The 23767-nt window shown below is 39.1% G+C and overlaps 5 protein-coding genes across 13 annotated transcripts in view; 2 read left to right on the forward strand and 3 right to left on the reverse strand.

The window, feature by feature from the left end:
* The window catches only part of LOC120560172 (membrane-associated phosphatidylinositol transfer protein 2-like), a 45704-nt gene extending 43065 nt beyond the window's left edge, over positions 1–2639 (reverse strand). For all 7 annotated transcript variants that reach the window (XM_039802412.1, XM_039802409.1, XM_039802414.1 and 4 more), the window contains exon 1: positions 1965–2639. The gene's annotated coding sequence lies outside the window, so the exon portion shown is untranslated. The remainder of the gene's footprint in view (positions 1–1964) is intronic.
* A 3998-nt stretch (positions 2640–6637) lies between these two features.
* On the forward strand, positions 6638–8014 carry mtrfr (mitochondrial translation release factor in rescue). 2 transcript variants are annotated; one of them, XM_039803911.1, is made up of 3 exons: positions 6638–6766; positions 6860–7140; positions 7581–8014. In XM_039803911.1, exons 2-3 carry the CDS (start codon positions 6862–6864, stop codon positions 7809–7811), a joined length of 510 nt encoding a protein of 169 aa, XP_039659845.1. In that variant the 5' UTR covers positions 6638–6766; positions 6860–6861; the 3' UTR covers positions 7812–8014. The 2 variants fall into 2 exon arrangements, with proteins under 2 accessions (XP_039659845.1, XP_039659846.1); XM_039803912.1 differs by lacking the exon at positions 6638–6766 and having other exon boundaries at positions 6773–7140.
* Positions 8015–8992: 978 nt separating this feature from the next.
* Positions 8993–13634, forward strand: kmt5ab (lysine methyltransferase 5Ab). 2 transcript variants are annotated; one of them, XM_039803908.1, is made up of 8 exons: positions 8995–9142; positions 9382–9485; positions 10491–10638; positions 10936–11146; positions 11236–11323; positions 11535–11594; positions 12108–12298; positions 13054–13634. In XM_039803908.1, exons 1-8 carry the CDS (start codon positions 9133–9135, stop codon positions 13262–13264), a joined length of 1023 nt encoding a protein of 340 aa, XP_039659842.1. In that variant the 5' UTR covers positions 8995–9132; the 3' UTR covers positions 13265–13634. The 2 variants fall into 2 exon arrangements, with proteins under 2 accessions (XP_039659843.1, XP_039659842.1); XM_039803909.1 differs by lacking the exon at positions 11535–11594 and having other exon boundaries at positions 8993–9142.
* Positions 13635–13967: 333 nt separating this feature from the next.
* Positions 13968–16458, reverse strand: rilpl2 (Rab interacting lysosomal protein-like 2). Its single transcript, XM_039803910.1, has 4 exons — positions 15963–16458; positions 15729–15880; positions 14962–15084; positions 13968–14493 (listed from the first exon to the last, which is right to left on the reverse strand). Exons 1-4 carry the CDS (start codon positions 16254–16256, stop codon positions 14472–14474), a joined length of 591 nt encoding a protein of 196 aa, XP_039659844.1. The 5' UTR covers positions 16257–16458; the 3' UTR covers positions 13968–14471.
* A 524-nt stretch (positions 16459–16982) lies between these two features.
* LOC120560981 (RILP-like protein 1) lies at positions 16983–23201 on the reverse strand. Its single transcript, XM_039803913.1, has 8 exons — positions 22681–23201; positions 21766–21916; positions 20021–20139; positions 19624–19899; positions 19320–19487; positions 18825–18988; positions 18633–18731; positions 16983–18319 (listed from the first exon to the last, which is right to left on the reverse strand). The coding sequence occupies exons 1-8, from the start codon at positions 22969–22971 to the stop codon at positions 18229–18231; spliced, it is 1359 nt and encodes a 452-aa protein (XP_039659847.1). The 5' UTR covers positions 22972–23201; the 3' UTR covers positions 16983–18228.
* Positions 23202–23767: the final 566 nt, after the last annotated feature.

The following is a 23767-nucleotide window of genomic DNA, read 5'->3' on the forward strand; positions in this document are numbered from 1 at the left end:
TTGTCTTTAATGACAAAAAAAGACATTTCTGGGCGCCTGGTTAGCTCACCTGGTAGAGCACGCACCCATGTACAGAGGCTCAGTCCTCGACACAGTGGCCACAGGTTTGGTTCCGACCTGAAGACCCTTCGCTGCATGTCATTCCCCCCTCTCTCTCCCCTTTCATGACTAAGCTAAGAAATTTCTCTCAAGTTTTAAAGTCACTGTTTAGATTTATCAATTTGCATTGTCAAGACAGCCCTGCCCATGTAGCATATGTGTGTATTCATGTAAGTTAAAAGGAAAGGATATCCCCCACCAGAAAACTGGTTAGGCAAATACCTTGAGTAGCTGCAAAGTTTCCAGTAGAGAAGTCTCCACAGTTTCTTAAAGGTTAGAACCCGTATGACTGGTAAAGAGGACGGTGCACAGTCACGTGAGGAAGATTTGAATTCTGGGTCATCAGTGATGCTGATATTGATGGCCTCCACTTCAAGCAGTCTGCCCTTAATCATCAGACCAACACTTCAGTGACGGAACAGGCCTGTTCCGTCACTGAAGTGCATGGTCTGATAATCAGCAACGTGTTCATGGTGCAGTTCTTTGTGAAACAAATGGCATAAGGAAATATCCTGCTAGTCACCGACAGCTTTTGTGTGGTAATTGTTACAAATCAGCAAAAAAGGCAGCTATACATGTTTCAGATCAAGAGGAACATATGTCTAAAAGTCAAAAACCAAAAGTGACTCAGAAGAGAACAATCTGCCTATAATTCAGCGTGCACGAAATCTACTTGTTTTACAAACTTCACTTTTCCAATTTCTGCTTTCATGTTATTCAAAAATGACAAAACCAATGTAATCTTTAAGATCACGAGCAGCTGATGCCGAGTGTGTTCCACAACCCCCACAACTGTTGGTTTCAAAGAGGCAGGACGCAAGTTTTAACACGTCTAAAGAGATTGCACCCTGAGTGCATATTAGTTCAATATTCTTCAGGCACAGAAACAACACAATAACCTATCTCGTATGTGTTTCCTGTAATTTGTTTTATATATCAACTTTCTCCAAGCGCAGGCTAGAAATCGCTCTTCTAAGGCTGAGGCCCAGATCAGTAGCACAGATGCATCTCAAAACTAGTCTCAGATTGCAGTCCTATTTCAAAGACATAAAGCAGGGGGTCACAGTGGAGTGTTTGTGAAGCAGTTCCTGCCCCCATAGCAGAGCCATCATCTGGACAAGAGACGCCACAGCCTCAGAGTCAATGACTCACCCAGGCCTTGCTGAGTCAAGTGGAGTGACTCTTGATGCTAAAACTCATAAAGTTGTATTGAAAAGGAAATAGGCCGGGAGGGATACAAAAAACAAGCTTGTGGCGTGCAGGTTTTTAGTTAAGTCAAAAACCAGCTGACTGCAACCTCAAAAAAAAAAAAAAGGGTTCTCCTTAATTTCCAAGTGACCCTTCTGGCTGAGGTCATACCCATGGTTAATCAAACATGCTGATATTAGCAGCAGGGGCGTGAATAAATTCTCACACCTGGGTATCATTGTAAAGTGCACCAATGGACAAAAAACATTAAGCCTAAAACAAAAACACCAGTGATTCCAGTCATTTGTATTTTAACATTATTAGATGCACAGTATAACAGCAGCTTACAGTCAGGAAAGAGAGAGAAGCATTTCACCAGCTTTAACAAGCATGCCCATGTGACAGAAACAGGGACAAGGCACGAGAGCAGAAAAATATGCTGCACTTCTTCGGGCCATAGCAGAACAACGGAGTGAGTCTAAACAAATAGGATGTTGAGCTGTTGTATAGCACATTATGTAAACAAATAAATAAATAAATAAAAACTTGATGTTGTTGCATTTCTGGAAGGGGGATGATCACAATTGAACTGGAGTAAACCCACCCGTCACTTAGTTACCTAGCAACATGGCAGCACGGTAATGACAGATTGATGGCTTGCAATGCTCATCACATACCTGGACCTGATGCACATCAGTGTTGCACCTCTGGCTTCGCCACAATCCAGCACTCAGCATATCAAAGTTCACTGGCCTTTTCTCCGCGATTTCGGGGTCACTACTTTCACCAGTAACACGGTTTTCTTTCAGCACGAAACAGCCGCCGACTTGAGGTCTGGAAACGATGCCATAATTGAGATAAAAACGCATCGAAAGTCAGCAAATGATGTCCTTTACGTGGCCGTGTGTTTGGCCCTTCAGCAGAGGAAGGGGTGCGGGTACGGCATGTAAAGATGAGACGAAGACAAACATCATCAGCTCGGGAGTGTTGCACAGTGAATATTAACCGCCGTTTCTGCCCGTGTTTACAAAATCTGGCCACATCATTGCGCCGGAGAACCACACGCTGGATTTCCTCAATCGACAGAAAAGGCCAAAGTAGCTATAGTAACGTTAAAATGTCCTTGAATATCCAAGCTACCCTCGCAGGAGTTGGTGGTTGGGATCGTCCTAGCGAGGGAATTGAAAGTGTGGCTGCGAGCTCAGCCCAGCTGCTGTCGCCCCCGTCCACAGAACCGGAAAGAGCGAACTAGAGCAAACAGATAAAGAGCACCCGCCATCGTTAAGTTGTCACTCCTCAAGTCTGAGCGGCTGCAAGACTTCACAGTCCTTTCAGGCACGACACAAAATACTGCCAAGTAAACCCAGTATAACGAGGTTTCCGGTACAATTTTCTAAATAAAAGTCTGACTTACTGCGCGTTTGAATCATAGACTATATAAGCCTATGGTTACTATTTTTGGTTTTTAAAGTTGCAAACGTTGAATCGGTCCAAAAACAGCGTGTACACACATTTGTTGTTTGTTTTCTAAAACAACAATTACACACACATGTCCAAGATGTCAGGCTACACCTAACAGAACTATGCCGATTGCACCCATCCTACAAGTGCTCTCATTTGAGACTTTATTAGGACGTTATAAATAAATACTGTGTGCATAAATACTACCAGTGAATGTAACTAAATGTACTAAAGTACATTTCTCAAGTACAAATTTGAGGTACTTTACTCGAGTCTTTTCTTTTCATGCCACTTTCTACTTCTACAATTTAGAGAGAAATAGCCTACTGTACTTTTTATTCCACTACATTAATCTGACAGCTTTAGTTGAGTTAGCCTACTTGTAAATCAAGATTTTTGCACACAAAACACATGTATAAAATACGATGTTTTGTTGTAAATTAAACTAGCCAACAAGTAGGCCTACAGCTGAAATTATCAGCCGATTAAACACAGAAATGTTTTCATCCTTTCCAGTTTCTGGACTTTTACTTTTAGGCTACTTTACTTAAGAAACGTTTTCAATGCAGGACTTTTACTTGTAATAGAGTATTTTTACAGTGTGGTATTAGTACTTTTACTTGATCTGAATACTTCTTCCACCAAACTACACAGCAGCCCATCATTTAGTATTTCTGAAGCGTTAGTCGCCTATCTTCCGGTGTGTGTCTTTCTCTCTGCTAGCTTGACGAAGCTCAGACTCATCCAGCCATCTAGACGAGCAGTTTGGATAATGGGGCGCCCCCTGCTGGCTGCGGAGTATATGGTCTAACCATAGACCGTATATAAACGGGGTCTAACCCTAAAGTGGTATAGGAAATGTTTGGTGGTATCACAAGTGGTTACGTATTTCCGCAGGCAGAGGCTTTATTATAGGATGTAAAGTTACAAAGGTAAATGTATAGCAGTCGTGTTACATTCATGCACACTGTTATAGCCTGATATGCGGTAATAGACAAACCTACTTTTACTCAGTTTATCCGTATTCATATGTCTATGTATTTATCTGCACTGATACTGTACATTTATTGTCACGATCTAACTCAATTAGTAACAAAGTGAAGTGATTGGAGGGGGAAACATTTAAGAAAATATATTTATTTTCATATAATGGTGCATGGTGGGGACCTCAAGAAGGTCATTGATTAGATGTTGACCATTGCATCAAATTCTGCATATGCATAAAATATGAAAATGTTTCATAAATATTTCACAACCAACTTTGAGGCATATCTAAGAACTTAACATAAACACTGCAAGAAACCTGTTACTGGTAAATTCTCTTTTAAGTTGTGCACAGCACTTCAAAGTCTTTATACATTTAGTAATATAGTTTATTACTACATTAATTATAGATAATATTTTATCATTGTACTGTATCTATCAGAGAAATCATTACCTGCATTTCTTCTTCTTTTGTTTTTTTCTTACCAGAAAACAATGATGGCCAATCCTGAACAAACTGAAAAGCTTTGCACACACTAGAGTATGGATTAACTCTTTATGCAAAATCATTTTCTTGTGGACCAAGAAAATGTTACAAATGTATAAAACAGATTTCTTACAAATACTTTAGGTTGCACTGGAAAGGTGAGTCTTTTGCAAGATCCACATAAAAATCACATAATATCAAACTGAGAGTTAGTTTTAATATGAGCACTAAAGAAACAGTTCAAGTTATTAGAAGTGCACCTCCCCCAATCGCAATTTCAGAGAGATGTCATCACAGGTCATCAGAGAGATTGTCTTTTCCTGGTGACCTACATAGTTTCCTGATTTACTCATTATAGTCATTGTTAAGGGAGAGAGCAGGAAGCATTACATCACAGTCCATTGTTGTGGCCATATAACTATTTTGCAATAAATATATAGCATTGAATGGGCATCATCATTACATTAACATGGACTTTTTCAGGAATCCGTCAGAAATTACAACATACCCTTCTCCTTTCACAAGTGTTTGCCACTGCTTAAAGTGATGGACGCCTGCAAATAATGAAACTAATAAGGCAAAAGTTTAGGCTACTTTATTTGATTCAACAGCAATGTCTTGTGCAGTGTAAAGCAATGCAAAGCAATGTAAAAAGAATGTTATGTAATGTGTAGGGTGACTGAAAAGTTAATAAATAAAACAGCTAACCTGTACTGTCAGGTGAAGTGGTAATTAATCTATTATTGTATTCCATAATACTCGTGCTGATGCTCTTGTAAGTGATAAAAGGAGGGTTCATATTATTCCATCCAAAATTCATTTTTTATTTATGAAACACTTCTCCCAGTAGACTTGAAAATTGTCTGTATAGTTTTGTCCTTCGCAAATAATGGAGGCTGCAGTCAGCTTTGATTCACAATGGTTACAATTGATTTCATACATTTTATATGATTCCAACAGTGACACGTTTGCATAGCCGAAAAAGGATCAAAACGTCCAAAAAACTTCTCACTCCTGCAACATAATACACTTCACCTTTATCTGCTTTGTATGCTCAGTATGTTAAAACCTTATTTGTACTGTGGCTGGAAAGTCTATTGAATGATGTTTCACTCCATTAATAGGCCTTTTCCTACAGAAGACATTTTGACATGTCATAGTATAAAATCACAGGTGTAAATAATAAAATTAATGATGGCTCAAATCTATTTAGCTGCTTTGTTTTTAAAGGTCCTGATACTGGCTCACTTTCACACTGTCATGGCTTAGTGGGAGTTGAATAGAAGGGAGCCATTGTAAATGTTTTGACAAGTCAAAATGTCTGCCTTCAAAAAGGCATATCAACTGAAATCAACATTTCAGACATTCATAAACAACCATCATCCGTATCATATCACCTGCATCAATCTCAATAATCAGCATTACTAAAAGGGCAAATAATCTCCTACACCACATCTCAGATGTAGAGTGTGCAGCTCTTGGGAGGCGTATTTACACAAAATATTATGGCCATTGGCCTGGCATGGCATGTGGGGTACATTTATGATGACCATAATATATTGACATACACAGTAACACCCTCATATAATTTACAGTGGAGTATAAGTGTAGTATTCAGAGAACAGTACAGAGTACAGAATAACAAGTACAGTATCCAGAGACTACAGTTCGACTGTAGTCTCTAAATGCTCTCTTTTTATGTGCACACCACAGACAAGCAACATACAGGGCGATACTTTGGGACACCTTTGAGCTCATGTGAAATTTACAAGCATCATTTTCCACATTGCCGATACAAGTTTGTTGCATTGTGAATAAATAATGGTACAGAAAGAGAAAGGGCATTAGGTTTATATATAGTAGGGCTGATGATATTAAAAAAATATCTAATTGCGATCATTTTGACTGATATTGCAATTGCGATATGAGTCACGATATTGAGGGGAATGATCATTTTTGTATCATTATTCTCATTTTCATTGAAAAAAAAAGAAATTATTATTAAATTAACTAATATTGCGCACACCTGCGATGTGGATATTGCACTAGTTCATATTGCGATTTCGAAAAAATAGCGATTAATTGTGCAGCCCTAATACATAGGCTATATATAGTTTGTTAATTAAGTTATTATCAGGCACCTAACTTCCAAAAACGTTGAACAGGGGGATTTTGCCATTGTAAACATGGCCCTGCCAAATTTGATACCTTAAGTATCTTCCACCCGTAACCACCATCCACGCACAGTCATGCCTTTTAAAATGTCTACCAGAAAAAGCTTTTAGAGAAACTCCAACTTAAAAAAAGTTCTCAGTTTCCTACCTGCTAGAGTTTTGTTCACCGAACCGACACACGATGGCGGCAGAGGGTCAACACAGACCATGCTATCCTGGCCACGAAGAAAAGCACGACAACTGCTGATTGGCTGACTGGTGACGGAAATGCAGAAATGAAGACTGAACATAAACATAAACCATAGACCACACGACCGTGAAACAGACATGGAAATATAATAGCCTACTGTAGAGCTATTACTTAGCCTACATGGTAAGACGTTTTTTATAAAATAATTGATATTACCTGTTTGGTGACACACAAAGCGATGTAATGCTGGCGTTCACTTTCTATGTTTATTTAAAGACATGTCGCGGCTTGTCCAGTTCATGAGCTGTATGTACAGTGTGTCCAGTCGGGTCATATGGAGAGGTTCTCCCAGTGTCCCTCCACTGCTAATGCCGCTCCCGTCTGGACCGACATGTGTTTTGGCAGCCGGCAAAAAGGACTTGATAGACCTTCCTGTCCTGAATGAGGACGAGCTCGAAGAGCAGTTTGTGCGAGGATCTGGACCCGGAGGACAGGCCACCAACAAAACCAGCAACTGTGTGGTGCTCAAGCACATACCCAGTGGGATTGTTGTGAAGGTTAATCTTATTTTTAAATCCATCTGTGTGTCATCACTGGTATCTCTCAGTTAATGTGTAGCCTAGTAGATATTTGGTGAATGAATGACCCAAATCAGAGTTATGTTGTTGAGTTTCAACCTCGGTAACCTTATTCTTGACCATACAAGTCTCAGTTGAAAAACCTCACCTCATAGGCTAGTACTGTAGCTGTTGTGATGCTTTTGATAATAATTACATGATCTTCATCCACAGATACCCAGTTGTATTGTAAATGAGATTGAAGGACTTCTTGTCCATGTTGACTTAAAAAGTTGAGTTTAGTCCTTTCAGTGCCGTAAAAGAAAGAGAAATTGTGATAAAAGCCCAAGAACAGCTACTATGGCTACCCAAGAAGGGTGATATTATTGTCAACCAAAGTTATGTGATTGATGTTAATTTAATTTCTTGTACCGTTGCAGTGCCATCAAACCAGATCTGTGGATATAAATCGAAAGCGTGCACGGGAAATTATGCGAGAGAAACTTGATGTTGTTTATAAAGGAGAACTTAGTGAAGTTCTTGTAAAGAAGAAAGAGTCTGAGCTGAGGAAACAAGAGAAGAGGAGGAAGGCAAATGAGAATCTGGAGAGAAAAAAACTCTTTAAAGAAGCGCTGGCTGCAGACTCTAAACCTGGAAATGACACTGTTTGAAATGTTATAGAATGTATACTTGTATATTTCTGTACTTTAGGCAGATTGAATAACAAAACCTGGAAAGGTACTGTCAACTGTTCTAAATCCAATTAGCCTTTTATTTGTATAGCATCTTTCATGCAAAGTTACAATACAACTTACATCACCTAATACAAGACACAAGAAAAAACGAGAAAATAAATCAAATATTGTCAAATGTTGGTGATGTGTATAGTTCATCTTTCAGTGATTGAATTAGTGTTCTCCATAGACTGTAAATATGATTAGGATATATGCTTAGGTAAAAGCTGCAGTATGTTATTTGATGACGTAGATACAGTTTGTATTTCATGAAATCATGTACCATACCTCATTTCCGGTAGTAAGTTGTTAGTGTTAAGTTGTAGCCTCAGTTTCACACTAGAGCATTTCCTGCTGGCTCATTTGATATTGAAAACACAGATCAACAGAAATCAAAATTATTACAGCGGCAGCACTAATGATATTAACGGGATAATTTGTAGCACATTAGCTTATCATTAGATGTCAGCCTGATCTAAACCTCTTGGGCTAAACATAAAATACTTGACCTGTCTATGCCACTGTCTCTCACAGTCTCACTCTCAATACTCTCACAGTCTAAACTAAACTATTTTCTCCTTGAAATAATAATAAAAAAAACCTTCAGCTACATGGGACCTTGTATGCCCAGAGGTGGGCATACCCACACCCTTTTGCTAAGTATAGTTAAAAATTATGATAGGCTACATATGCTGTAAATGGATTTTTATTTATTACCCATGCTGAGGTAAAGTCATAGGACATTGAACATTTTACTGACTGAATCATGCTTTTCTTTCTGTTCAGTATTTTTTTTTTATTATCAATTATAATGTTCGGCATATAGAAATGCGTTAATTATCATAGCTTTTATTTAATTTAAGTAATCCCACTGAGATCAATCTCTTTTGCAAGGTAAACACATGATTACAGATGAGTTTGTGGTGGGGCACATGCATAGACAGTATATAAACGGGCACGTCTGACTGAGAGGTCATCCTTTATAGAGTTGCGGCCATACACTGTTACAGTCAATGGTTGCGGCCAATGAGAGAACTACTTTCATGCTCGTGCCCCTCCTGCCCGGACGAATCAGCCAATGAGAGATGCAGTACGGATTTTAAATCCACCAGGCTCAGTCTCACGCACTATTTCGCAGTGTAGCTAGCAGTCTGATGTTTGTCGTTACAGAAGCAGTGAATTAGCTAAGCACAGTGAGGACACAGAAGGCTAAATTTAATAAACTCCTCATCCACTGAATGTTATTCTGGGAACGGACATGGCAAAAGGTAAACTTTAATGTGTTTCATGTGTCGTTTCAGTAATGGTTGCATGTCACACAAGCTACTCTAGTTAATGTGTAACGTTAAAGTTAGCTAGCAAGGGTAAACCGAGGACCACCTTTTTAAATACACATTAGTTAACTAAAGATTACTAATAAAAACTCTCCGGTAATGGTCGGCTTTGTATAATGTCGGGTGAATTAGACAGCAGTGCTTACGTGTATTTATTTCCATGTTTATAAAAGGGAAGGAAAGTGTGCTAAGAACCGATAAAAAGCCCGAGGACACTGTTCAACATAAAGTCAACTCACGGAAGGAGACAAAGGAAAACAAACCTACAACTAACAAGGTATGTTTGGTTTGATTTTACGCTTTTGTTTTGGCGACTAAAGTAAGAACCACATTCGGTGGTGTTACACCCACCACTCGGAAGGCAACGTTACGGTTACAGCCTCCGTCACTACCTAAGCCTGGCTGGCGTCGTAGCAACAGCTGTAACCAAAAGCCAGTATTGAGCCCTATAAGCAAAATGTACCCCCAAGCTGCGCACTGCCCTTTTAACCAACCAAACGGTAAGGTTTAGGTGTAGTAAGAAAGTATAACGTCACCTATACACCTTAGCTATTGTTATAGGGTTTAGAGCTGAAACTTGAATTTAACGTTAAGGATGTCAAGATGTGTTTCCTTGTCGCTAGAGAAATTGTTTGACCAGCAGCACATGTACACTGGCATTGTACAAAGTGGACTTACAGTGAGCTACAAGGTTTTGAAATTATGATATACGCTCCCATAAAATCCATACTCAAAATATACATACATACATACATACATACATACATACATACATACATACATACATACATACATACATACACACACACACACACACACACACAGTTTTATTAATGTACTATCCAATAATTATTATGCATACTCTTGCCAATCAGACATGGTACTACTAACGTGGAGATGTTTATCATTCCTGTGTTGGAGTTTGCAGGCAGAGCAGTGAAGTCTTCAGCTAGCAATCTGTTGACATGGTTTTCTGTTGGCTCCAATGCGCTTTTTAAGGGAAAAAAAAATGTTGCACAGAGCATCCCTGAACATGTGCACCTATCTTCTAAATTTAAAGCACCTTGAATTCACATGCATGTTGGGAGCAGAAATAAAGACATTTAATACAGTCTGTACTAGCTGCATGGTTCCAAACACAGCCTCACAAAATATGACCATTTATTGTATCTCTTCAGATTTAGCTGAATGTTTATACAAGTCTTTAAGTTTACTTCTGTGAATGATACAGGGTTTTAAATATAATTTTTTTTGCCAAGGTAGATAATAATTCTTTTTGCAGGATTGCGTAGGCACAGTGCAGTCATTTTTCCAGAGTCTACGGAGTCCAAGCAAACCTAGATCCCCTCTGAGCGACAATTCAAGCATGCTGATCCAGGAAGGAAATGAATCTGATGCAACTAATCCTGACACGCCAAAGTTTAAAAAAGGCGAGTACCTAATTCAATTTTAAAACTGTTCAAATCAACTAATCTGAAATGCTGTTATGTCATTTCCGTCTGCATGTGATCTCACAGCTATTTTGCTGTAATCCCTATGTTAAACGTATGGTCAACAAACCAATGTGTACCACAAACAAATTCCGGTGCATGTGAATGGTAGCAGTGTTCACTGACCCACTATCTTATGACACAACCTAACTATTTTTTTTTTTTTTTTCACTCTTGATTAAGGCCAAATGTTTAGGGCAGCTGTCAATTTTATTCTTTGTTTCTTTCTCATTTTAGACCTGCCTAATGAAATAAAATCTGAGAGTTGTGAGTCTAAAGAGCAGAAGCCTGAAATGGCTTGTCACAGTCATGTGATCAGAGAACAAGGCCCTGACCAAATTGAGAAAAAAGAGTCCACCACGCACACAAATGGCAGGTCTGCAGCAGACCTCAAACTTTCAGCATCCAAACCTCAAAGTAGAACTGGTCGAAAACTCGGAGCAAAAAAGTGAGTGCAGAAAGCCATGTCAAAAAAAGAGACTCAGAAAGTTGCACAATCATGATATCTCATTACTTTGATAATATTTCTCTTTTCAGGACAGAGGACAAAACTTCCCAAAACAGAAAGGTGACGGACTATTATCCCATCAGACGGAGTAACAGAAAAACTAAAGCAGAGTTAAAGGTCGGTATGTGAAAAATGCTTTTTGTGGTTTGTACTATTAACCGTTAAAGCCTTTTCCACAAAGTTAACACGTCATTTTGTATCTGCAGTTAAGATATTTATAATTTCTTTTTATGCTGATTTGTTTTTTTTTGAGAGGATATAAGGCTTATGCAACTCCACCATAACAGAAAGTTTGACTTTGACCCAATAACATTCAAACTGTGAACAGAGTGAAGAACACAGACACATTGATGACCTGATAAAGAATGACATTGAAGAAGGACTGCAGGTAACATTCAATGGTTTAAATGTATGGCGCCCCAAATGTGTTTGACACATTTCACTATGTATTTAATAACATTAAAGTTATTAAATAGTGCTCCCATTACCAATCTGATGTTTGCTAATGTGCACAACGCACGGCAATGATCAGGCAACAGAGTAGCACATTGTAGAGTTATCCACTACCCTTTTAATATGGTAAAGCCATTTCTGTAAGTAGAAAAAAAAATCATTTTAGTAACAACAGAATTTATCAGTGGTCTTTAATGGCAGAATTCTATATTTTAGATCACTGTAGGCATTTGCAATATTTTCTGTAGATCAGTAATCGGCACGAAAGAGGCAAACAATTTCTCTGTAATCTAATCCGGCATGGATTAATACTTAGTAGTTTCTCATTTTGACAATCCCTAACCACCATGTTATACTTTAAATATTGTTGAAAGTAGTAGTAAAGCAACCCCTGCACCATCACTAACTCTGTTAAATTTCACACTTTGTTGCTTTTGAATGTCGACAGATCAAACACATAGAAGGAAAAGGAAGAGGGATATTTGCTGTCAAGCGCTTCAAAAAGGGAGAGTTTGTCGTGGAGTACCATGGAGATCTACTGGAACTAGCTGAGGCTAAAATAAAAGAGGCCCAGTATGCTCTGGATCCTAAAAAAGGCTGTTACATGTACTACTTCCAGTATCAATCCAAAACGTACTGGTAAGTCCAAATGTCCCCATTCTGAAACATGATTGATGCTGGGCTTCACACTTAATTTTATTCATTTTCTTTCTTCAATTTGTTAACTGGGTTAAGATTTGTTAAAGGTCCTATGACATGCTGTTTTTTGGATGCTTTTATATAGGCCTTAGTGGTCCCCTGATACTATATCTGAAGTCTCTTTCCCGAAATTCAGCCTTGGTGCAGAATTACAGCCACTAGAGCCAGTCCCACAATGAGCTTTCCTCAGGACAAGCCATTTCTGTCTGTAGCTTTAAATGCTATTGAGGAGAGAGGGGGGCAAGGTGGAGGGCGGGGGTGTGGCCTTGACCAACTGCCACTTTGCTTGTTTGCAAACCATGATGTCTCTCTCTCTCTCTCTGTCTCTCATGGGCGGGCAAAGCAGAGAAATGGGAGGTAATCTTGCTCCTTATGACCTCCATAAGGAGCAAGATTCCAGATCGGCCCATCTGAGCTTTCATTTTCTCAAAGGCAGAGCAGGATACCGAGGGCTCAGTTTACACCTTTCGCCATTTCTAACCACTGGGGGACCATAGGCAGGCTGGGGGAACTCATATTAATGTTAAAAAAAAAAAAAAAAGTGAAATTTTCATGCCATGGGACTTTTATATATATTTTTTTAAAAGGTTGCAGTAGGCTTAAAAATGAAACCTTTTAACATTTTCTTGACATCCAGTTTGGATACCGGTCTTGTGTTTTTAATGACAGTAAATCTTTATTTGTTTCTGTGTTAGTGTGGACGCTACAGAGGAAACAAGCCGGCTTGGAAGACTGATCAACCACAGTAAAACTGGAAACTGCCAAACTAGGCTTCACCCCATCAGCGGTACCCCTCATCTGATTCTGGTGGCTTCCAGAGACATTGAAGCAGAGGAAGAGCTGCTGTATGACTACGGTGATCGGAGTAAAGCCTCAGTCTTGGCTCACCCTTGGCTCAAATACTAAATCCTCCACCACAAATGTTCATATTTTAGATGAATTGGTGCTGGTCCTATTCAGCGTTATGTAAAAGATGCTATAGATGAGTAGTCCTCAACATGCTTTTATATGAAGTATAAAAAAAAAATACTTTTGTTTTAAATTGGGGCTAATGCGTCAACTCATGAGTGTATTTTTCCAACTGTTTTTATCATGATTTTTTATATAGAGATTTTTTTTATTTTTTATTATCTAATTGTAGCAGACTGATGCAAGCTTGAAGGGCATTTCTCCTCATGGGGTTTCCTTTTGCAATGAATATAATTGACAATTCAATTTCCCTATTGTAAATTATTAACTGTGCTGTAAATTAAGGAATAAAACACTTGAGTTTTCATTCCATCTGTGGCATGGTTAATGGTGAAGATCTGAGACCTAAATGAAATGTGGTGCTCTAAGATGACACTCTCCTCCACTTACTTTGGGCATTTTTATCTTAATTTGATACCTTGTGGTCTGAAAGAGGACAGGAAATGTGGGGATAGGGGGCCATAGCATGCAACAAGGGTCCTGGGCTGGGAGGGAGCCTAGAATGTTGTGGTTAAATGGTATGCGCCTTAACCCATAAGCTAGCCAATGTCATATTTGCATCCGCCCCACACTGCAGTTAAAGACAAAGCTTTTGTATTGCAAAGGGGTTGCAAGACTGAAAGACAAGTGAGGCTAAAAATGTATGTCAGATGTTGTGACTGTTCACACAGTGCATATTGTCTTTCAACTACATTTCCATTGTATGCCAGAACAACTCTTTTCTTTATTTGATAGCTGATAGTTTAGAGTGAAAGAAAATATGTTTAGGATTACTGGACCAACAAGAAGTGCCTTAAAGACTTAATTTTGATTTTATAAAATTACATTTTAAAGCTTATAAATAACTTTATTGAGTGATTGCATTCAGCATAATCTCCAACACTAGTTAGATAATACTTTCCAGTTTTATTTCATATCCTCACCAAACCTTCCTTGTATTATATATTTCTACTACAGAAACTCTATTACTATCAACCATCTTAGGTTCAAATTTCATGTACAAAATACAGTTTGTTAGATTGACCCAAGACATCGTTTAAAAAAAAAAAAAAAATTTCAATATAAAAGTGGTTACATGATGAGAAAAATGTGCTGACAAATCCAGTTTGTCTTCTACATGGTCTGTTCTTGTGAAAGGTTTTTCTTATTTTCGCCTGAATGAAAACCTATAAACAGAAATGGTCCAGAGTTAGTTTAAGGAGTTTCTTCCCAAGCGCTGTGGAGTGAACATGGAACAGACAAGTTAAACTGCCCAGTGCGAAAAAGCAACATTGTGTCATGGCAGACTGTAATTACTGACGGCTGCAGTAGTTTGGCAGACGCACTTATTTTTCCAACTTGTCTCTTTCTCTCCTTCAGCACTCACGCAAACATCCTCAGCAATGCATCAGCATGAATTCATTCGGTCACAAGTATATAATTAGGAGACAGGAGACAGACTGTGAGAACAATCTCCCTGCTAGCTTACTTCAACATCATGTGGTTGCTGATGAAATTTATCTTGAAACCTTGCCATATGAGGTAAACAGCCTAAAAAAGTAAATGTTACTTCCTCCACGTCTTTCAGATCACTTCTTTGTTGTCTGCACATTCATACTACTGTATTCAGTAAAGCAATCCATCCTAGTACTCACAGTTTGCCTATGGTTGTCTTCTCTTCTTTTGCATGGTTTGTCGTGGCTGGACTGTGCTCTGTAGCTTCTGGTGTTTCCAGATCCACCTCCACCATGGCTGGTTCAGCCTGTGGTAGAATCCCACTGCACAACAAAGTAGAGCTTTATAGTCACTGAAGTTGTTTTACGTGAAGAAGGTGTCCTACATCAAAAATCCACACCATCAAGTTGAAGCCATACATGAGATTGAATGTATCTCTTTCTCTTCAAAACTAGAAACAGTGTTATCAAAAAGATCAAAGTAGCAATGAAATTGGAGGCTAATATTCAGCTTTATAACAGCACAGGTCATCTACATCTCAACTACCTTATGCAGTTTTATACAACAGATAATCCTGTATTTGCCAAGCTTATAGTGCTCAGATGTGTTGACATTGTGTCAAAGAGGTTGATTTAGCTATATGGTTATTATTTAGGATGTAGTTAGTTTTGTTGTATTGGATAAGACATTTTCAATGGAATTCAATTGCTAAGCAACAGCCTGGCCCCTTGTTAACTTCCTGTCAGTTGATGTCACATACACTGCAACAGGAAATCAACGTGGGGCCATTTACAATGTTTGTTTACAACCGTGGAATGGTCTATAGTAATTAAGGTGCTTCTCATGCCGTCTTCCTCATGTAACTCGCGTATGTAAATGGGGATGGACAACACACAATATAATGCACTTTTATTGCAAAAGGGGTGACATGAATTAAAAAAAAACACTTTAGACTTTAGTAACTCGCCTCTTGTAGAGCTGAAGCTCCTCCTGAGCCACCATGAGCTGAGCTTTGAGCTGGTTCCTCTCCTGCAGGACCTCCTTCAGCTCCTGCATGGTGAAGCGCGGTCTATTGGGGTCTGTGAGGTCCACCAGCAGCTGGTTTGGGCCCGCTGTTTGCTGTAATGGAAGACAGGAAAGCATCTCTAAACGTCCACTTTATGTCTGACAATTTTACTTCAACTGTACATGACAGACTCACCGTGCCCTGCCCAGAGGAGCTCTCCTTGATGATCCTGTCCAGTTCACTCTTCAGGTTGTCCCGCTCCATTTTAAGCTCCTCCAGAGACAAGTTGTACTTGTTGACCAAAGTCTCAAACATTTCCAACACACGCACTATTCTGAACTGTAAATCCGACACTTCTTCCCCTGTGCTGCTTATTTTCAGTAAATCTCGTCCGATTACATACGAAATGTCATACACATCCTCAACCGTGAGCTCAAACGCGTCCTTCTCGAAAGCCAGAGCGGGCGACGACTCTTCACCAAACTCCATGACGGAACGATACGACTCCTGAAAAATAAAAATCACAATAAGGTTAACTTTTCTACTCTACTAGCCGCAGTTCTCTAAATAATAGCGCTTTCTTTTCTTTTTGTTTCGGGTTCAACACTTTTTACTGGCAGAAGGTAACAAACTTCCAGAGCAACAGCACTTCCCCCATCACTCATCCACCAATAACGTGACTCGCTGGACTGCAGAGGAGGGCAAAGTATCCTAGCGACAGGTGAGTACAAAGATCGTTTATGACTCGAGATGATTCCCTCAACTGAAGAGGACTCCCTCAACCCTGTCCATCCGTGAACGCGTTTTTTTTTTAACGTTACAGAATCAGGTGAGAAAGCACGTGATTTGACTTTTGTTGTACTCTATTTTTCTCGTTTAACTTCTATTCATTGTTTACTTTCTCTATTTATCTGTACGTATTTCTGTCCTTGTGCTGCTTCATCACCTGAATTTCTCCTCTGGTTTTTCAATAAAGGCTTATCTTCTATTATTTTCTATTTATTAAGAGTGAAATGACCAAGTAATGTTTCTTGCCTACACAAAATATTATCTAATACTATAAACTTTCGAAATGTATTGGACATAAACACAACATACATCTAGCACATTTGTCTTAGCCATATTAGTATTTGATAATAACACAATTACAACATTCAAAAGATGAAAAATTAAACTTTATTAGTTTATTCTGAACAAGCATTGTTGTTAGGGCTATTTTTTTTTTTTTTTTTTTACAGTACTCATTATTGTTGGAATATATGTACTGGTGATGACCACAGTGTGGTGCCCCACTGTAGTGCTCCAAGTATACGGTAACATCATAAATGCTTGCTCTTATGGGAATTACTGGAATTGTTGGGTCTTTGTAAATTATAGTGTGGTCTAGACCTACTCTATCTGTAAAGTGTCTTGAGATAACTCTTGTTATGATTTGATACTATAAATAAAAATGAATTGAATCTTCTTTTTATCAATTCAGGGGACTAAGTACACTGTCTCAAACAGTCTCAGAAAACAGAGGCACATAATCATTCAACTCCATTGCTGCACCTTCAAACCCCACTCAAACACCAACAATAATTTGTTATATAATCAGATACATTTTAACATAATTTATACATAAATGACACAAGATGTCCATTTATATGTCTTATAGCAGCTAGACCCATTCCCAACACCCGATGTCATTATTCAGAGAATGTTAAGCAACATGAAAGTTTTTGTGAAAACTCAATTCATACTCTGGGCAATGCAGTGACAAAATTTCTGTATTTGGATCAAGCAATGTAGAGTGGACACTTGGGTGCTAAGTTATTTGATATTACAGCAGCATGTGCAGGATTACACCTAATGAAGTACAACTTTTTCATCGTAATATATAAAGTGTGGCACTGACAGGTAATGTAACTTTTTTTGTAGCCACTAAGAGGTCATAAATATACATAAGCATGTCCATTTATAGACATTTTTCTCATATTTTAACTACTTAGGTTCATTTAAAGCTCTTACCAAGTTAGCTAATATGTAGTCTGGCTTACCGGATGTACGATGCTGGGATAAAGCCTGACATCTGGCACGTCTCTAAAGCATTCCCCTCCACTTTTTCCCCTATCCCAGAATGATAAGCGGTGTAGCCAGATCATACTCCAGCGCTGACACAACGCTATGAAGACAGGTCTGGCTATGCAAGACTAGCTAAAATGCTACCAAAATGTATTGCAAAAGTTGCAAAACCAGTGGTTCATTTATCGTCACAGTTATGTATCAAAGTATGGCTTTAACTGGGTATTATTTTCATTGTTGATTAAACTGCTGATTATTTTCTCCATTAGTTGTTGGTCTATAAAATGTCAGATAGTAAAAAATGTCTTGTTTTTCTTCACAACTTAAAGATATTCAGTTTACTGTCATAGAGGATTGTGGTGAAAAATAAGAGCAATAATACAATTAAAACTCAAGGTCATACGAAGAAAAGTCTTCTGATTGGCATCAATGTGGGGTCGTCTGAAATCAATCCGGCTGCCACCATCGGCATTATAGCAGTGAAGATCCTGTCCAAAGATGAAAATGGAAAAGGCATGATCAAATGGAGACAGGAGGGACGTTTAGAATTAAGAGAAAAAACACAAAAAGCATCAGAAGCATCGTTGTGAGCATCACTATTATGTGTTTTGGGACCCTCAATAGTGACACTCACCATTGCCACCTCACATGAAAACAGGCACTATTTGTTTTAGAGATTCTTACACAATCTATTAAGTATGTTGATCTGATGATGTTTGTTTGACACATTATGATGATATATTACACCAATGGCGTATGACGAAAAGTGTGTGAGAGTCAAGTCAAATTTAAATGACTCACAAGCGTCTAATTCCTGATTCGGCCAGATCAGTGGAACTGGAGCATGGTGGAGGAGACGGAGGACAAACAATGGAGCTGATGTCATCCCCAAACTCCTCACTGATGGGTATGGAAGAGGAAACTGTTAACTTTTGCATCAGTGTTTTGGCCAGTTGAGATTAATCAAAACCTAATTTTTGTAACAAAATGTACCTTTTGTAATATGCCAGCTCTTCATGTAGCACGAACACTTGGGCCTTGAGTTCATTCTTCTCCTGCAGGACGTCCCGCAGCTCCTGCAGGGTGAAGCAAGGTTTGTCTGATTCCTGCTCCAGGCTGTCTGTCTCCTCCTCTGGCTCCGTCTCAGCTGACACCTTCTGCAGTCAAAACACACATTCAGCATTTCTCTCGAGCATGGGGGTTAAACTGAAACATATTTCTGCCAGAGTGGCAGTGGTAATTTATGTTAACAGCAGAAACGCACAATGAAAGAAAGCAATGCAACAATAAAATAGGGAAAGAAGAACACTGCAAGAAAATTAAAAAATATTTTGCAAATGTTTCATGGGCTAGGGAATGTAACAAGTTTGTAAGGCCTTAGGGACACAACAGTATGACAGAGTGATCATGCTTAGTATTGTATTGTTAATGTAAATAGTCTTATAGTGGGCCTCTGCTATAACAGTCAAACTGTGTAACCAGTGGTACCAGTAAAAATGCTGTTGTGTCCTCGTCTTCGTCACCCTCTTCCTCATTATTTTCTCTCTTTGATGACCCTGGGAGAAGGGAAGGACTCTTAAAGTAGTTTGCCAGGAAGCCAGGTTCCCCTCCACACTCCACCCACACTGAATTTGGTTCGGAGTTAGATGCCGAAGACTGAATTGGTAACACAAAACATCCACTTAGGCACTAGAACATTATAAATTATTATTACAAAGAAACTATGGCCTAATTATATTCATGATTTACAGCCTTCTGAAGATGAAGAAGAAGTCATTTTTCTTTTTCCTACCGTCATCTGTGGTGATTTAGGTGGTGACATCCCAGATCTGGTAAGAGAGGTTTCTTCTATACCAGTGACCTCTCTCTCCAGTTCCCACCCTCGGAGCTCCTTTCTCAGCCTCGCGACCTCCAGCTGCAGAGCCCCCAGCTCCTGCTGCCGTGCCTGGGCTGCAGCTTCCAGCTCAGCCCTCTGTTGGATCAATGCCTTTCCCTGAGCCTCCATCACTCCTGTCCTGTGACGAAGGTCCTGGTTGATTCTTATTAGCCGATGTTGCTGCATCTGGAGCTATAGTTAAGGAAATGTTTTTTTAAGACTTCACGAAATCTGTTCAAGGAAGGTAAATTGTAGACAGATGTAAAAAGATTGTCAGGTGCAAGTATGTGCTGTATATGGTATAAATCCTCACTGCCTCAACATCCTCGTTTTTTTGTGTCAGCTCATGGTCTTTAGCCCGGATTTCATCCCTCTGCTTATCCACCAAGTCTTTCAGCTTATTCATCACCTGCCTCTCCTTCTCTGACATTCCTGTGGATATCATAAAAAAGCACAGAAAAAACGTTCCCACATGCAACATCAATGCAATCTAAAAGTAGGATTCATTTATTTTACTTATTTACCATTCCTATTTCTTACCATCCACTTAGCCATCAATTTCCACTTGTGCCCAACAGCAACCCTTTCAATACATTTACAGTGACCAAATAAAGCATCATCCATGATGAGAACGATTCAAAGTGCAATGCGTTTGGCAGGTGACTCTAAAATCTAAATGTAACATCAAAACAGAACAAACCCTTTTTGCAATTGCATTACCACATGACAATGCAAATGCATTTTTTTTTTTTAAATAAATTAAAATGTTCACTGTGATGGATTACATTATCTCAAACACATTTCACGTCTCTGCAAGTTGATTGTCACACTGTACCAAAATGAAGTAAAACCAATGGCTGACTAAATATATTAAAGCATCTGTTACACCATGAATGAATGTCCATGAATTTCCAAACAAATAATGTGCCAGTGAGCAGAGTGATCGTATCATGCAGCACCCATTTATTTGGATGTACATGTTTATAAGCAGTGGGTGTACTGTGGCCCCGGCAGTACTGTAAGTATAGCTGCAGCCACCATTAAAATCTCATGCAAGAGCAATATGTTCTGGTCTGCTTCAAAAATAGTCTCCTTCACAAGCTCCTGACTGCCTCTCTTCACAGCCTCCTTTTTATCACAACATGCAAGCATGCAGCATATACTGTAGAATCCCATGTGACTATATCTGGGTAAATATGTGTAACGTACAGCAGATGGTTAATCAGCGCAACACAAATTTTCAGTGAGCAGCACACATATGGAACAATAATCTGATCTGTACTGGAACTCTCAGCCAAGACCAAACTAATTTAGTATCCAGAGTCATCACAAGATACTGTACAACACAACATGCATGGCAAGACTTCAAACAGCAACGAACAGCAGACCATGCAGTGATGTGTGTGTGATTATTAGTAGTTATTATACTATATATTATGTACTTAATACACTTACATAAATTTACCATTTGTATATTTTACATTCCATTAATATTTTTCACACTAGACTGCTTTTGTTCATCCGCATCAGTACATTCCTGTGACGTATGCCTTTAATGCCTGGCTGCAAACCCAATGCCCTTTGGGATAATATAAGTTGAAATTGATACAGATCAACTGACAATTCACTCATCACTATCTACTATAATCACCTTATAGAGATGAACTGATCTATAAGATGCTGTGGCACAAAAACTGAGTTGGTAGCCTGCAGTTACTGAAATGAAAACTGATAGAGGAAACACTTAATTTTTTTACCATTAAATTGACAAAATATCGTATTTACTTTGACTCGGAAAAGTCATAACCGATACCCGATCTGCTTAATAATGTAAATATTGGCATAGATACCAATCCGTCGTATTAGATTGGTGAGTCCCTATGATCATATCAGGTTATTCCTTCAGAAACTTAAGAAAATACATACATAAAAAAATTATATGATAATAAATATGTTAAAAGAAAATACTGTTTTCTCTTTTCCAATGAAATTTCTTGCAACCTCTCAAAAACCCATCAGACGAACCCGGGATGAGAGCCGTTGCTGCAGACAACCTACCCTCCTGTTTCTGCAGGTCTTCCTCTGTGACAGGGGACTCTTTGAGAGAGAGGCTTACTAACAGCCCCTTGTTCTCGGCCTGAAGCTGGGTGATTTGAGAGAGCAGGTCCTGGACTTCTCCTCGCCATACATCCTCCACCAACTCCAACTCCTGAACATAAGCGATAAAAACAGAAAAGAAACAAGCACAGTCAGGTGATGCACAAAGTACTTGGTATTTCATTGAAAAGGGTCAATATAGCTGGGTGAATATGAGGGCATGACCAAGTCAACAACACCTCACTTCAGATTTAGCTGCCTCTAAAATCCATATAGTATCATTATACTCAGTTTTGTTGTTATCATAAATGATTTGAAGTTGTACGTGTAGGTGAGTTCATTAAAGGTGTGCTGTAAATTAAAAAAAACAGTAACTTCCCTAATCATTTGTGTAGAGTAGTATTGTATCATATTGTATTATGTAGGATAGTTTACTCCACTAGTACTAATTAAATGTAATAAAGTATATCATAATCATAATATCAATATAAATAACTATCACAAATACTGCTTAATCGGTTAACTGATGAATCAGTTAGTGACTGCCAGAAAATTAATGAATGATAGTTGATTAATTGTTCAGCAATTTAAAGATGAAAAGTCTTCTGCTTTCTTCTGTTTCATCCAAAGTGTTTAGGGTTTGACTGTTGGTTAGACAAAAAGGAATTTTAAAATGTCAAAACTTATATGTGACTCAGTTACGTATGCACTTTAAAAGGTCACAAAACAATTACACGCAGACAGGTGAAGATTCAAGTAATTACACACGCACGCACGCACGCACACACACGCACACGCACACACACACACACACGCACACGCACACGCACACACACACACACACACACACACACACACACACACACACACACACACCTTCTGGTGCTTCCTCTCCTGCTCGTATCTGTCGCTGCGCTCCTGCCGCAGCCTATCCAGCTCCCTACGCAGCTCCTCGGCCTCTTGTCCGGTGGGTCCGCTGCTCACCAGGGCCTCCAGCATCTCCAGGACCCGCACCACTTTGGGCACCACCCCGACCAGAGACTCGCACCCAAACCTGTCGATGACCCGCTCAAACTCCTGTCCGAGCACCGCAGCTATGTCGTACACATCCATAACCGTCAGCTCCCCCACGGGTCTCTCCAGCGCTGACATAACGGAGGTTTCCATGTCTGTCCTCTGCAGTTACACCTCCGACATTTAACATATCTGTCTTTCCTCGGACACTCTGAGTAGACTCACATTTGCTGTAGAATAACTAGCTCACACAAGCTAGAAGCGTACGTGAACTAGGTAGCTAGCTAGCTAGCTAGCTAGGGGTGCGTGTGAACCTGATATTGAAGAACTTGTTTCAGTTTGTTGACTGTCAAACTTTGCTTTTGGTGCTGCATTCAATATCCCCGCCAACACATGTATATGTCACTTTCAACGGTAAAACATACCATCAATGTTCAAGTCATATGGCTCAAGTCAGTGTGCCAATAATAAAGGTTTCGTTTGGGGGACTCTTGCCTAGTTCTTAATCAGACAAGCTAAACGGTAAAGAGCTACTTGTGTTACATTGGCCATATAATCATGTTCCGTGAATGTCATATCAGCAGGAGTTTGGGTTTGTCGTCGGGTTTGAAGATTTTCAACCGCTCCTGAAGGCAGCAGCCCTCCCTTGACTCGAAGTCCTGCAAAAGTCATGGTGCATTACCCCATAGACAGTATATAAGCATTACCCTCTATGCACATCATTACACTTTTAAAATATACCAGCACCTCTTGGCCCTTGAGGTACAGGCAGCCTATAATAAGCAATAAATGAAACTGAATTAAAACTTAGAGAAAAAGTATTTATTAAAATATTACCAATGTATTAACATAACAATTTGATTTTCTTGGTAGGAATATGAAAATAAAATATGTATAGAATATATTACTTAATTCATTTTTAGATACCAACCTATATCTCCTATTTGTA

The sequence above is a fragment of the Perca fluviatilis genome, chromosome 6 (assembly GCF_010015445.1).
Source record: "Perca fluviatilis chromosome 6, GENO_Pfluv_1.0, whole genome shotgun sequence".
Classification (NCBI taxonomy): Eukaryota; Metazoa; Chordata; class Actinopteri; order Perciformes; family Percidae; genus Perca; species Perca fluviatilis.

Bases quoted from the DNA above. Each gene is read 5' to 3' on its own strand.
- kmt5ab (XM_039803908.1), top strand. The intron at 9,486-10,490 runs GTATGTTTGGTT...TTCTTTTTGCAG, and splicing joins ACAAACCTACAACTAACAAG to GATTGCGTAGGCACAGTGCA. The intron at 10,639-10,935 runs GCGAGTACCTAA...TTCTCATTTTAG, and splicing joins CACGCCAAAGTTTAAAAAAG to ACCTGCCTAATGAAATAAAA.
- rilpl2 (XM_039803910.1), bottom strand. From the start codon at position 16,256: ATGGAGTTTGGTGAAGAGTCGTCGCCCGCTCTGGCTTTCGAGAAGGAC. The intron at 15,881-15,962 runs GTGAGTCTGTCA...CTTCCATTACAG, and splicing joins GCTCCTCTGGGCAGGGCACG to CAAACAGCGGGCCCAAACCA. The intron at 14,494-14,961 runs GTGAGTACTAGG...TTCTGTTTATAG, and splicing joins AAGACAACCATAGGCAAACT to GTTTTCATTCAGGCGAAAAT.
- LOC120560981 (XM_039803913.1), bottom strand. From the start codon at position 22,971: ATGGAAACCTCCGTTATGTCAGCGCTGGAGAGACCCGTGGGGGAGCTG. The intron at 19,900-20,020 runs GTGAGGATTTAT...CCTTAACTATAG, and splicing joins AAAACGAGGATGTTGAGGCA to CTCCAGATGCAGCAACATCG. The intron at 18,320-18,632 runs GTGAGTCATTTA...ATCTTTGGACAG, and splicing joins GAATCAGGAATTAGACGCTT to GATCTTCACTGCTATAATGC.
- mtrfr (XM_039803911.1), top strand. From the start codon at position 6,862: ATGTCGCGGCTTGTCCAGTTCATGAGCTGTATGTACAGTGTGTCCAGT. The intron at 7,141-7,580 runs GTTAATCTTATT...GTACCGTTGCAG, and splicing joins CCAGTGGGATTGTTGTGAAG to TGCCATCAAACCAGATCTGT.